The following is a 16,114-nucleotide window of genomic DNA, read 5'->3' as shown; positions in this document are numbered from 1 at the left end:
AAGTTTTGCTTTTTGCTTCACTACTTGAAAACTTCTGGGCTGCAACAGCATTAAGGTATGTTCCCACAAGCATTATGTACAAAAGCACAGAATATTCTGCAACAATCTTAAATTTATTAAACAGTGAATTTAATGATACATTACCTCAATAACAAGAGAGAGCTTTTGCTCAGTGAGAGTGTCTATCATCTCCTGCATGCTTGTGGCATCAGTATGTTTTGGTGCTTCCTAAAATGGAGAAGTATTATCATGTTACTGCCAATAAATCTATAAGGGCACTTAATGAGGTGAACAATAAATGGTTAACTGGAGTAAATCAGCTGTAATTGCTATGGGCATACACATTTGGATCTGCTGATACCAGGACTTTTTACAGATAGTGTAGAGAAATTAGATGTAGTTTTAATTTAATTTCATATAAACAGTTTATAACATACAGTTTGAAGCAACAAAAGTTGCCAGAGCCGATAGATGGCAAGCTTTACACATGATGGGAAATAAATAAATACTTTACAATACCACAGGGAGAAAGGTACAAATCACATGAACAACATACATTCACCACAGATTTAGACATGTAAGCTAAATGAGTACAATTGCAGAGTGGAGGTACATGTGTAGACTGGATAGTGTCCCATGAAATGTAGTGTCATAATCCAGAAGATATCCACTGCTGAATATAAGTCTCCTCCAGTTTTATCCATGCATAATAATGGTCTTCAACCACTGCACATTAATGAGGCTCTTCCATGATCGTTAAAATGGTCAAGCAATCTTCCATTAGGTCACTGGCAGTGACTATAATTCTAGACTCATCAAATCCTTCCCAAATTCTCAATTTTTTGAGAAGGTAACTTAGAATACTCAACCACCTTTCTGATGACTTTCCAACAGCAACTCTGATTGGCCTACACAAAGGTTTCTCCACTGCAGAAGCTATATATAATCTCTTAATTCAATTCCAGTATAAATAAACAAGAAAAAACGCATGTAGATATTTTTGGTATTTTGACAATATCACTGATTGTGTAAATAACAAAATTTCACTACAAAAACTAAAATATTTTGGTTCTAGAGACATTCACTTTGCATTTCCAATACATAGACAATTAGAGTAGTCTCTGAAATCAGTTAAATAATTCCTTCTTAGTATAAAGCATTATATAAAACTATTGCTAAGTAGTGTAAGAAGAGGAGCATTTCTTCTAATATCTTTACCTGTAATATTCAAATAATGGAAACTCCAGGTAGGAATATTAACAATGTAGGAAAGGATAGATTGCTACTTACTGTAAAGAAGGCATGTCAAGTTGCAGACAGGCACGATTATTAGACACTCACATGTATCTTTCGGCCACAGCCTTCATCAGAGAGAGGGGGGGAAAAAAAAAAAAAAAAACCAACAACAACAACAACAACAACACACACACACACACACACACGACTGCCAACTTTAGCACCTCAGGCCAGCCAGAGAAGCTACATGTGAGTGTCTGTTAATCATGTCTGTCTGCAACTTGATGTGCCTTCATTATGATAAGGAGCAATCTATCCTTTCCTATACTGTTGGTTTACCTATAATAATCAACCTAGAAGACACACCAGTAATTATCAGTTTGAGTTCTAACATGCAATACGCCATTTGGACCATGTATATTCCCAAATTTACGATCTTATCCTTTTTTCAAGCTTATTTGAAATGTTTTAAACTCCCACTGTATAATATGTAGTGCTAACACAATTAACCCCTGTGATTAAAAAAATAATAATAAATGTTTGTTTATGTGAATATATGTTATCATAACTGTTCTATTGGGCTGTTGAGTGAATTTCATTTTCTGTAAATTATTTTTTATTTAATGTTCTATGTTTTGATCTTAGTATGACTACATCTTTACTGATGTACTTTGGAACGATGTTAACTGGGTGCCAGTTGGCTGTATGTTGTCAGGAAGGGAGGAAGGAGAGATGTAAAGTTTTCTGGAGTTACGTATAAATGGAACGTACGGAATTACATGAGACAAAACGCTAGATATGGAAGGATTTCTATGTTACAGACACCATGACAAACCATGAATGGAAGCAGGGAGGATACGAACTCCGCCACATAGTGACAAGACTCTCCGTGCATGGATTTCACCACAAAGTGTGCAACACCCGGAGTATTCATGAGCCCAGCACGAGTTGTATATGTGCGAGGTGCGATGACCAGTGTGAGAGATATCATGTGTTAATCTGTAGGATGAAAACAGAATCGCAAGTGAAATTCTGTAGTGACTAAGAATAATAATAATGAATAGAGAATAATTCCTGGACTTCACGCACTAAATGGCCAGTTTGGCTGAAATAAATCTATTATTATTATTATTATTATTATTATTATTATTATTATAAATGGAATGTATTTTGCTGAGTGAACATTGTAACTGATGACAGCAAGGCATCTAGGACTATTAAATATGAAAATTACATATGAATGAGTTTTGTTGTCCACATTATTCAACAAGCACGTCAACCTATGAGGTTTCTAGACCTACAAGAGAATCTGGTTCTAAACAGAAGGAATTCAAGCAACAGATTGAAGGAGATCCTCAAAAACCAGATGAGTATTTTTTCTTTAAACCTACCACTAGACTTGGTCAATGTTTTTACTCCATGAACATTTATTACAATTAACGATCATCCAACTGTAACAAAGGAGGTTGTTACACTGGTGCCATTGTGACCGGGATACTTGTACATTTGGATTTTTGACATTGTTTATGTTTAAGGTGACCAAAATGCATATAATCATGCTGAAAAAGTGGAATGATTTTGAACAAAATATAGTTTGACATAGTATATGCGGAAAAGTTTTGGAATGACACAACACTATGGACATACATGGTTGCAAAAGGCTGAAGCATTATTACCAAAGTTGATGCCACCTACCCAATCTGGAACAGTAATAAGCTAAGTATCAATTAAAACATTTATTTTTGTATTTTCTCAGTGCAGTGCTGTGTGAAAATTTTGACCACTTTTTTTGCATTGATGATTTATGAACAAATTTACAAAAAATGGATTGTGACCAGAACAATGAAATAAATATGTCGAGCCTACCAGCTTCAACTAGTGACTTTAAGCAGGACATAGCCGATAAAGACATGTTTCAGGATGTATTAGACAATAGTCAACCTAAACAGTTAAATGAAATCAGTGCAGACTCGGGATTTTTATACAGTAGTGTGTTAGATTCGAGTCCAGACCATGAGAAACAAGAACAGTCGCACGTAAGTGAAAGAATGCTGAGTGAAAAACCCAAACAGTTAAATTTACAAGACATGCTTACTGCATTAATGTCATCAATGGCAAAAAACAGCGAAAAACTTGAAAACAAACTGTCATCAATGGAAAAACAAAACAGTGTGGGGGAGGGGGGGGGGGGGGGGGAATTGTGAAAAACTTGAAGTCAATAGTCTCAGAAGGTAATCTCATTAGATCAGAGCTTAATGCACATATTTCTAAAATTAAAAGAGACTTTGATGGTGCGTTTTGTCAAGTGAAAGCTATAAATGAATGTGTGAAAAAAATAGAGGGGAGGGTAGAGGCTTGAGAGTCCAAAATACAATCATCAGACAAAAAAAGGGGAAGTAGACGAAGATCTCAAGATCTGAGATAGGTGCTGTTGTAATTAGATGTAAAAATGCTGTTGGGGACACTAGTAAACAAGCTGCAACCTTAAAAGCTAAATGAAAAAACAGACTTTGTTGCCTCAGCTGTGGATGAAAAAGTTCAGAAGATAGCCAAGATAACAGATTCAAATGTGTCAGGCTTGCATAGTGCTGTCACTATTAGCAAAAAACAAGAAAGACAGTTACAAGATGGGGATCATTTAAAAACATTCTGTAATGTAGGACACCCAAGCTTTCCTACTATGCTACTAAAGTGTTCCCCTGGTGACAAACATTTTCATGCAGTTGATTTTATTCAACATTGCCATGGCAGTTTTCTCCTTGGTATGGGTGATGAATTAAAAATTAAGTTTATTAAAAGATCATCAGAAGAGGAAGCCTTGTCATGGGCCAACCAACTTGACTGTAGCAATTAATTCATAGATGAATTTGGAAAGTGTTTCTTGAAAAAGACTGACACTGAACAGGCAAGAATAAAGAGCGAGTTTTTAAATGGTACAATGTACAGGGAGCAGAAAGGGGCTATGGAAGAGTTTTGCAAAGTCCACATCATGAAACTTGCACACTTAGAGCAACCTTTTGATGGATTAACTCAAATAGATGCACTTAAGAGAAGGCTACCAGAAAGGATTCAAATGGGGTTAGTTTATGGGCCAGACGATTCTGTAGACCAGTTCCTAAAATATGTAGAAAAGTTGGACAGGGCACATAACGAGTTTGGCCAACATAGTATTGATTTCAGGAGCCCAAACTGGAGTAACCACAATAATAATAGAAATACTAATAACAATGACAATTTTGACCACCACCCTACAGAGGAGTGACTGGAATCCAAATAATTTTAGAAATTATCATGCTGTGGGGACCAACAGTTTTATGAGAATAGAAATTCTGGCAACAGAAATGGTGATAGGAATTTTGAAAATAGAGGTGGACAAATAATAACCCCACCCCCAACCCCCTGTGAGAGATAATGATAGTATAGGTGATAGGTTAAACTGAAACCCTCTCGGTTGACGGAAACATTGGTGAACAGTCATTTTTGTTGGCAGAAACATTGGTGAACAGTCATTTTTTGACAGTAAATAGAAACATAAAACCTATACAACACTGGTTATATAAAATTCAGAGAGTTAACACTTATTTGGTTATTTTCTGAGTACAGAAGTAGTGCAGGAGGATATTTTTCTGTTTGTAGTTGAAAAAAAATTTTTTTTTTATTATCCAAAAAGGTAAGGTAATGGGATTTTACAAAATGTACCAGTATATCAAATTATGTTGAACACCCTGAGTAGCCAGTAAAAATGAAAGTGTAAAAGGTTGTATAATTGCAGGAGTAATGAGATTAGTAAACATTGCATACACAATTTTTGGTAAATTCTGAGGAAGTATATATGAAAATGTCTGCTTGTGAGATGTCTGCTTGTGTCTGTATATGTGTGGATGGATATGTGTGTGTGTGCGCGCGAGTGTATACCCATCCTTTTTTCCCCCTAAGGTAAGTCTTTCCGCTCCCGGGATTGGAATGACTCCTTACCATCTCCCCTAAAACCCACATCCTTTCGTCTTTCCCTCTCCTTCCCTCTTTCCTGATGAGGCAACAGTTTGTTGCAAAAGCCTGAATTTTGTGTGTGTTTTTGTGTTTGTTTGTGTGTCTATCAACCTGCCAGCACTTTCGTTCGGTAAGTCACATCATCTTTGTTTTTAGGTATATTTTTCCCATGTGGAATGTTTCCCTCTATATATATATATATATATATTAGTAGGAGAGTACACCTGAGATATTGAGTGTCACGCACTAGCTTTCAAAGTGTTTTTTTACATACAGTAAAATAATAGAACATGGAAATAGTTTAATGTCTGTTTCTATTGTCAGAGGAAAAGCAATACCAGTAGTTAGGTCTGCTGCTATGTGGTGTTATTTTGTGAGGGTGACCTATTGTATAATATGAAGCAGGTGATTTTTCTTGAGTGATTATTATTATGGAGTATTCAGTGGAGTAATGAGGTGGAGTTATTATGTTGATGCAATGGGGAGATATTTGATGTATTTAATGAAGTACTGATTTATTACTGATGCAATGAGGAGAATGATGTTAGGTAGGGGTTGGTTAGGGAACCTGTTTTTTCTTACTGTGGAGAAAGTTTATGAAACACACATAGTCAGCAAAGTTTGTAATGCAAGTTGTTTTTGATTTGAAGTAACATATGCAAGTAAATACTTAGTTATATTTCCGCAGAAAGGTTGATCCTATGTGAAGTGTGACCTCTTTTGTAATCAGGCAACATGTCAGTAAGCTGTATGCTGAGAAGTGATTAAGCATATTGTTGGTAATTAATGTGAAGAACAGGACACTTGAAAACATGAAGTAATCTGGGGAATGTTTTTAGTGAATTGACAACTATACCTATACACCAGTACATACTTGTACACTGTTGAAAGGTTATGAGAAGTGAAAACTGCTTATTTCTGAAACTCATGAAATTTTTTGTACTTACCCTGAATCATATAAGGTAAGACAGGATGATACATCTGAACACTTGATGGCTGATACATTCAGTACTCAAAATGCTTTATAAATTGAACTACTTATTGTATCAGACTATATACTTGAGACATATAACTGTTTCGTTACTGTTTCTGAAAATCTAACGAGAGGTGGGAGTTATTTTGTTACTTTTCTGAAGTCATGATGAGGTATATACTAAGTTTTTGAAACATTTCACCCCAGATGGGAAACTTTACACTGAATTTGTCTTTTGTTTGATATGCATCAAATGTTACAACCATACAGTGACTTATTGAAACATTTATCTGTACAGAAATTCTAATTTTTAAGTGTTTCTACACAACCGTATCCCACACAATGACTTGAAAATATCTTAGTGCTATTACACATTTTCTTTGATGTTTTGTTATTTATGTAACCAACTATGAGTATGGGGGTGATTCTTCAAACATGCTAACAAGTACAAGGACTACTTTGCCATTGAATACCATACCCACACCACATAAAAAAAACTGCATAACATTTTATCATTTTTGAAAATACCTTGAAGATACTGTCTGATAACTAATAATATATGTACACTATTCTTTGTCTTTGAACTACTTGCAAACAGAGCAGAAGACTCCATGCAATTTTATGTAGATGTTTATGACACAAAACTCTGAAACAAACAAATCCTATTTTCACCGAAGTTGTAAAAGATATCAGGAGAGTTACTGAAATCTGTGGACAATTGTTTCCCAAAATTTGACACATATCATCTGTGTACAGTATATAATTTTGTGTATCACCTAATTGGACATTTTCCAATTCTATCTAGTTTTAAGTGGATTTTCAACCAGAAATGGTATGTAAATTTCAGACAACCTCATGATCTGGAGAGGCCATTTTCATTTTTGTGCTTTAAGTGTTAGTTACATGACATGTTTCTATGGACATTCACCACAGTGCTTATAAACATGTTATTTCATTGATGATGTACAGTATTCTACACCCCGAGTTGAACCAAACTGACAGTGAACTTGGTTGTGTGTTTAACACACTACATGGTATCCTCAACTGGACTTGAACTTAAATTGTCATAAAGAACTTTTAGTTATGTGATAGATTTTACTGTATGGTATCCCCAATTGAAGTTGTGCCATGTTAGCACACCTGACTTATATTTGAAATACTAGACACATAATCTAGTATCCTGGAACTGAGAAGTGCTTTTGTAGCACACACAACTTTATCAAATGCTTCGACGTTTTAGTAGTGTATATGCTGCACACAGTATTTCATGAACTACTGGCAATGTAAAATAGTATTGTAAGCCATGATAGTGCCAAAAAGGCACAGAGGACTTGCTTCTGAGATATAGTATCAAATTTTTCAGTAGTTGTTTTCAAAATAGTATTAACTTTTCAAAAAAATTGAGTAACTTTAGGAATTCAAGTGTATAAGAGAACAAATCATTTATCTTATCTTCTGCATCCAAATTAAAATTTATAGAATGTTGAGTGTTAGTTTTAGTCTTGTTACCCCTAACAGATTAATATTTGCTTTACAATTTTGCCTTAGTATGAGTATTTTTTCTCTAACATTGTTAATTAGTATTTGTACAAAATACAACAGCATAATTAATAACGAAATCTAACTTTCTTTTGCGAAAAGTAACGTTTTTTAAATTTTTATTCAACATGAGTTAGTATTTGCTTTTGCCTAACGATTTGCCAAGTATTCTTTTCACCTAACTTCAACTCAGTTAAGAAGTTATTCTGACGTTTCTCTGTCCCCCCCCCCCCCCCCCCATTCCACACCAGACGCCTCGTTTCTCTGTCCCCCCCCATTCCACACCAGACGCCTACTTTTACCATCTTTCAACTATTCAGGCCACAGTTACCTACGATGATATTTCAAAAACAATTGTTTTACTGCATGTTCTACTTTTCAAATTTGTAAACATTGTGCTCACCTGCGAGACTTTCCCTCGCAGTGGAATGTGAGCGAAACTCACGGGGGAGAGTAACATGCAATAAGCCGGTTGGACCACGTATATTCTCAAATTTACGATCTAATCCTTTTTTTCAAGCTTATTTTAAATGTATCAAACTCCCACTGTATAATACGTGGTGTTAACACAAGTAACCCCTATGATGAAAACAAACAAACAAAAGAAAACAACAACATTACTGTGCTATAAAAATATAAATTTTTGTTTATGAGAATATATGTTATCATAATTGTTCTATTGTGCTGTTGAATGAATTTCATTTTCTATAAATTATTTTCGATTTAATGTTCTATGTTTCGATCTTAGTATGACTATATCTTTACTGATGTACTTTGGAATGATGTTAACTGATTGCCAGTTGTTTGTTTGTTGTCTGGTGGGGAGGAAGGAAGAAGATATGTGAAGTTTTCTCGAGCTGCTTATAAATGAGATTTATTTCACTGAGTGAACATTGTAATTGATGGCAGCAAGGCATCTAGGGCTGTTAAATATGAAAATTACGAATGAATCAGTTTTGTCATCTGGGTCAATCCATATTAAGTGGTCCAGTGATGGTTGCTTGACCATTTTTAAATATTTTAATTTTTTTATATGTGACTTCCCTATATTTGAGAAGTTCAAAACAGTTTTTTAAAATAATTTATCTTGCACCTTTACTGGATGGCGGCCATTTTTATTTGTAGGTGCGCGTCAATTTTTCAGTCTGGACACATTAGCGAAAATCTGAATATCTCTGCACTGGGTTAAGTTACAACATTGCAACTGACATGACTGTTTTTAGAAAAGTGTCGTTTACAACATTGCTATTACACAAAATACCCTAAATTCAAAAATAACATAGTCAAAATTACCTCCAAAGTTTGATATCCAAATTTTCAAAAATCCACTTTTTTGGCCCAAAAATAGCAAAGAAGGAGTGATTTATGAGAGTCTATTGTTTTCCTATAGTTAGATACCATACACTACTAGCCTCATATAGAACAAGAACACTTACAAATGTTTCCTTAATTTTTTATGAATTTTTGAAATTTGAAAATTTTCATTTTTTGTAAAGTTTGTGGTTAGTTATGTCAGGTGGGACTGAATATAAAAACACAATTTTTGCACAGTTTGTACACATATTTGACAGCAACATACTGTAAAAATTTCATCATTGATATCTGACTGTGAACCAAGACATAAATTTTTGAGAATGAAGAAGTAATTCACATTACTCTACAACTGATCTTACAGCTGTTGCCTATTTAAATGATTTATTGTTTCACTGTAATAAAATTTAGTTGTGTTATATATTTAAAATTTAATTGTGTTATATATTTAGTTAACACTATCACCCAATTTCATTTAGTTCATTTATTTTTAATAATGTAATATTAAACAACAGGAGCTTTCACTTTTGTTCTATTGTAATAAAAATGCCCATTTACATTTAAGCTTATTGTCAATAAAGAAGTACGTTATTGCTGGGTGTGGCAATGTAGAAGAACATTATTGCTGGGTGTGGCATTGTTGTAGTCAGTCTGTTATGAAACCTCTGTAGGAGTGGATGCACATACTTCATCGAGAGCATAGAATGTGTTATGTGCTTTGTTCTGTGTGTAATTTGTAATTAATTTTGAGAGATTAACTGGAATGCAATAACATGGATGAACAGTGCTCCATTAGACAGATAGCAAGTGAAGCGTGACACAAAACAGTTTACGGTTCAGTTTCAAAAAACTTGAAAAATGTCAATGACTTGATGAAGTTAGACAAACTTTGTTTAAATTTCAAGTAAGTTCTTCCGTAACATCAGTGTGTGAGAATCATGAGAAGAAATATATTCTGAAGTACAACTACATTTTTGGAAGAAAGTGCTGTGATCCACTTAAAGTTCATAAAAAGCCTATTACTAAAGGTTTGAGGGAAATAAAACTTGAACATTTCTCCTTGTTATATGAGAGAGAAACAGCTTCCCAAGTGAAACGTAATGCGATTCCTGGAAATTCCCTGTGCCCAAATTGTTACTCAAAAATATTTGTTGTGAATCCAGAACCAGAATCATGTAACCTTGTTAATTACATTTATATTCCTAATGAGGAAGCTGTTAGCATATTGGATTTTGCTTGTTCTAAGTTAGACAAATCTACTACTTCGAAAATAATAAAATTAAGTACCAGAAAAAGAAAATAAGGTACAACAAATTTCAGACAAAATTAGAAGACTTGGAATTGTGCTTTAATAATACAGATACTAACATTATTTCTAAAGAAGAAGAAAATCTACCACCAGCACCATCTGACACTGAATATTTGAGCTTAATAGAGAAATTAAAAATTAAATGTTTAGTGACAAAAAAAAGGTTAAAATTTTAAGTTTGCTCTCTTACTCATGGCCAAGAGAAAAAAAAATAGTTAATGAATTCAACATTTCTCATCGTTTGATTAAACTAGTCCAAAAGTTAGTGAAAGAGCAAGGCATTCTTCCAGTTTTAGGAAAGAAGAAGGAGTAGGTATAAAGGAAGAAACAATTAAAAAGATTCAGCAGTTTTTTGAAGATGATGAAAACAGTAGAATGTGCCCAGGTTGCAAAGACAGCAAAAGAGTTGTTATAAATTGAATTAAAGTAACAAAGCAGAAATGACTAGTGCTGTCAAATTCATATGAACTTTATGTAGCTTTCATAAATTCTCATCCTGAATGCAAAATTGGAAGGTAAAAATTTTGTGACCCCCGCCCTAAGTGATGTATTTTGGCTGGATCCTCAGGGAGACACTCCGTATGTGTTTGTTTATATCATCAAAATGTCAAACTAATGATTTCGGGTGGAAAACTCAGTGATCTTAACTACAAACAGTTACTAGGTTTAATGGTCTGTGACACTGCACGATGAGTTTGTGTAATAAATGGCCCGGTACCGAAACCATTATTGAATTGTTTCATGAATATTATGAGGAAATGCCAGACAGTATTACCTTCAAACAGTGGGTCACAACTGACAGGGCAGATATGATAACAGTGGTTAAATATCAGGAAGAGTACTTGGAATCTTTAACTGATAACTTACAAAAACTCAAAAGTCACCACTATGTTTCTAAAATCCAAAGTAAGTTTTTGAAGGACAAAAAAGTACAACTTCATGAAACTGAATGCATAGTGCTAGCTGATTTTGCAGAAAATTTTACATTTGTGATTCAGGATGCGATACAAGGGTACCACTGGGTCAATGACCAGGCAACAGTGCCTCCATTTATTCTCTACTTTAAAAATGAGAATGATGAAGTTTGCAGTTCTTCACTTTGCATTCTAAATGACTACTTGGAGCACAACACTTTGGCTGTACATGTGTTTCAAAAGTATGTAATAAATTACATAACAGAAAATTTTCCCAAGGTTGAGAAGCTGATATACTTTTCAGATGGAAGTGGTAGTCAGTATAAGAATAAAAAGAATTTTTCAAATCTGTGCAACCACAAAGTAGACTTTGGGTTGGAGGCTGAAAGGCACTTTTATGCATCTTGCCATGGTAAAAATGCATGTGATGGAGTAGGAGGTACAACAAAATGTGAAGTAAGTAAAGCCAGCCTACAAAGACCAACCTCAGACCAATTTCTCACAGTACAGGACGTGTATGTCTATTGCAAGGATAATATTAAAGCCATTACCTATTTTCTGATCAAGAAAGAAGAAGTGGTTCTGCATATGAAAACAACATTTCAAACCAGATTTGAAAACTGTGTAGCAATAAAAGGAACAAGGCATTTCCACAAATTCCTTGGCACTGCAGAAAACTTAGTTCGATGCTATGTAACATAAGAAACCGAAATTTATGACGATCATTGTATCAGTAAAATTACATCTCTGTCTTTAACATTGAATGACATAGTGGCATGTGTGTATGATGGACAGTGGTGGCTTGCAGAGGTTGAAAGAATAAGTTTGCACGATCAGGTTTAGGAACAGTCACATCTCGAAGGATGTAAATTGAAAATATTTATTTTAAGTACATCACAATAATATAAATGTTTATTTCAGTGATTTTTCCACTTTTTGCACATAATTCAGTACCTTACTTCAATAATAATTGATTATATCCTGCCAATATTGCACATGAATAGGCAACAGCCGTAAGATCAGTTGTAGAGTAAGATGAATTATCTCCTCATTTTAAAAAATTCGTATCTTTGTTCACAGTCAGATATCAGTATTGAAATTTTTACATTAAGTTGCTATCATATAGGTGTACAAACTGTGCAAAAATCATATTCTTATATTCAGTCCCACCTGACATTACTAACCCCAAACTTAACATAAAATGAAAATTTTCAAATTTCAAAAATTCATAAAAAATTGAGGAAACATTTATAAGTCTTCTTGCTCTATATGAGGCTAGTAGTGTATGATACCTAACTATAGGAAAAAAAGTAGACTCTTACAAATTACTCTTGGTTCGTTATTTTTGGGCCTAAAATGTGAATTTTTTGAAAATTTGGATACCAAACTTTGGGTCATTTTGACGGGTTATTTTTGAATTTAGGGTATTTTGCGTAATAGACAATGTTGTAAAGGACACTTTTCTAAAAACAATCATGTCAATTGCAATATTGTAAACCAGTGCAGAGATATTTATATTTTTGCTAACGTCTCTAAACTGAAACATCATTGCGCCCTTACAAACAAAAATGGCTGCCATTCAGTAAAGGTGAAAGGTGAAAATTTTTTAAAAACTGTTTCGAACTTCTCAATTATAGGGTAATGACATATAAAGAAATTAAAATATTTAAATATGGTCAAGTAACCAACTTAATTTTTATTGGACTACTTTATTTGGATTGACCAGTCTACATTATTCAACAAACACATCGCCCTATGAGGTTTCCAGATCTACAAGAGAATCTGGTTCCAGACAGAAGAAATTCAAGCAACAGATTGAAGGAGATCCTCAAAAACCAGATGAGTATTTTTTCTTTAAAACTACCACTAGACTCAGCCAATATTTTTACTCCATGAACATTTATTACTATTAACGATCATCCAACTGCACATAACAAAGGAGGTCACTGAAGAGTGGATGAACACTAGTTACAATTTGTTGTTGGTAAACTTTACAGAAGTTGCTTGCAGTGACTACTTTTGCCTATGAATATACAACTTACCCCCTTCCACAACCATAAAGACTCTCCTTCATTATGAGATTTATGGAACATGATGTATGAGTGGATGGATGATGGTCATATCTCGTGGACTCCAGCAAGGAACATTCTTGGTCCAACTACCATCCAGTTTGAGAATGAGATTTTCACTCTGCAGCGGAGTGTGCGCTGATATGAAACTTCCTGGCAGATTACCATCCAGTTGCTTGGACAAAGATCCCACTCGATTCCTACTCATTTCCATTACAGTGAGAATTACATTTTTCACTCTAGGCTCTTCCCTAACCCCATTGTTAGTTTTCCTGTCTTCCCTAATTCCCAATATGCACCTCTCCACTGTCCACCAGTAAGCTATTATTTTGTTACCCATTCAGTCATTGTCTTCAACTGGCCTATATTTAAAAACTCGTGGACTGGTTCTTTGATGTGAATTGTTTATTTCTACTACTCTTTAGAGCTGATTATACATTATTTTAGAGTTATTGCAATTGATGTTAAAACTGTGTTTCGAACTTCTTCTATTACTTTTTCCATTAGATGTTGGAAGTTCATCAGCATTAGACACAAACAGTAGCAGGTTACAATGATGTAAGTAAAATGAAAATGACAAACATATGATAGTTAGTTACATGTTCTGTAGATAATTTGAACAATTCTTTTATCAAAATGATTTGGAACAGAAAATCCTCTGCCATACATTATATGGACAATACATACACATGTTTCATAATATTAATAAAATGGGAAAGATTTCATATATTTTAATTACATGATGCTCTAAAAATTTCTGTTATTTCTTAAGTTTCATGTTATGGGTGTGGGACATGGCAGTGACGGAAGGAACAGTCTTCCTGTCAAGAAGCTGTCATCATTGCAGGGCTACACTGGTGTCAAATTGTAAGTCATTTTCCAAAGGAGAATCCTGAAGTAACTCACCTGACCCTGCATGAATAACGATAACAAAAGAAATCTGCACTCTGAACTGTAAAATATGTTAAACGATGTCCTGAGTTTATGTTCAGTTTCGGTCATGATAAGTCGGAAGCTATTAATACACTTCATTAATGTTTGAGATATAGCTATATTATTTGAATTTGTAATACTTATGAAATAAAGATTTAAAAAGTGAAGAAAAGTATTTAAAAATTTTAAATTCTATCTGAAGAACAATTTTATGAATTACTGTTCTACAGCGAAGTTCTTTTAGATTGAGTGAAATTTCTTCTAGGCTGATGTGTCACTTATCATATGTATCGCAAGAACTGATAAGGAATAGTAATATATCTGAATTATTGTAATTACACAACTGAGTTTGAGTTGACTTTATTTCATGATATTTGAGTGCAAGTGTTATTTAGGGGATTTTTTTACAAGGCTAGACTGACTTTATTTCTATTCTGTAATGAAAAAACAAGAATTTAACGATAAAAGAAACATGCAAGTGACAGATCGTAAATAACAAACAGATTATCTTTGTGACTACAGTGAAGCGTAAGCAAACAATACTAATATCACTGGAAACTACAGATTACGAAAGAGTCAATATTAATGTAGTGTTGTCATACCTAGGAAAGAATTATGATGAAAGAATATAAGGTGCTGAGAACCACAAGGGTATAAAGCACACCATTATTGTTCTGACATTGTAGCATGCATGCTTCTGATATCTGTTGATCTTATAGTGAACCAGTGTTATCTATATCCGAAGGCCCACGTTGTGTACATAAAAATTCATGAAAAGCTGGTGCATTGATTTTTCTGATATTCATTTGCAAGTGGGCCAAAAGCGTAATTCCTTTGATCTGTGCTGCCCAGTTGTTATCTAGAGCTGCCAGTGTAATTTAGTGTCTACATCATGTACATAGTAGTAGTAGTAGTAGTAGTAGTATTTCGTAATCGGAGGTATATCGGCAGTTTTATATAAAACTCAAGCCACTGGAATGTACTTAATGAAAGTGATGATAACAAAGTCCATGAAGTTGGAATAGGTCATAATTTTATATGTAGTGCATTCAATATCTGCTCATTATGTTCTGATTCTAGTTTCAAACTAATTACAAACTCTACAACTGTCAGACAGACACTATTGGGTACTTTTTTTTTCCCCTCAGAAAATACAGGATGTTGAGACTTTGTTAAAAAATCAGTTCAGAGCTATGAGATTTGTGTATTGGCTAGAAATTGGACTTCCACAAAGCTCTATTTTTGTAAAAACTTTGTGTGTGCACTTTGGACCTCATATCTTCAAGCTGAAAACATTTATCTATAACTGATTGTAAAGCTTGCTTGAGTTATGTTGTAAGTTGGTTCTGGGTACTTTCAAAACTGAATTATCAACAGATCAGAGATAGTAAACTGCATCAAGCTCAAACTAAGTTAATATACGTGAGGTAATGTATCAGTGGATAAACACAACTCTGCTAAAGCTATTTTCAAATCTTGAACATTGAATCTACTATTAATGATCAAAAGCTTAAGCCCTCGACGACCAACTATCAAATACTAACCTGCAACCTAAATATATTTATCTCTGAAACGGTGGTGTGCACCTGTTGTACGAGTTAAGCATTGCAGAAGTAGCAGCTCACGAGTGATGAGTAGCACCTAATATGGTGTGTAAAGATCAATGGGTCACTGCAATGTGATTGATGTTATTATTAACGCACACATTATTTTTAAGTCCTTGTCATGCCACTACAATTTTTGGCACTTTAGGTTCAAATGGCTCTGAGCACTATGGGACTTAACTGCTGAGGTCATCAGTCCCCTAGAACTTAGAACTACTTAAACCTAACTAACCTAA

The 16,114-nt window shown here is 34.2% G+C and overlaps 1 protein-coding gene across 1 annotated transcript in view; it reads right to left on the bottom strand.

Annotated features, from left to right (window-relative positions):
• Positions 1 to 16,114, bottom strand: part of LOC126237005 (GRIP and coiled-coil domain-containing protein 2-like) — a 323,096-nt gene that overhangs the window by 258,773 nt on the left and 48,209 nt on the right. Inside the window, exon 4 of the mRNA XM_049946730.1 lies at positions 145 to 228. Within this exon, the coding sequence (XP_049802687.1) occupies positions 145 to 228 (84 nt within the window). The remainder of the gene's footprint in view (positions 1 to 144; positions 229 to 16,114) is intronic.

Source organism: Schistocerca nitens, chromosome 2, assembly GCF_023898315.1.
Source record: "Schistocerca nitens isolate TAMUIC-IGC-003100 chromosome 2, iqSchNite1.1, whole genome shotgun sequence".
Taxonomy (NCBI): Eukaryota; Metazoa; Arthropoda; class Insecta; order Orthoptera; family Acrididae; genus Schistocerca; species Schistocerca nitens.
Note: the sequence above shows the minus strand (reverse complement) of the source record. Positions and strands in the feature narration are given on the sequence as shown.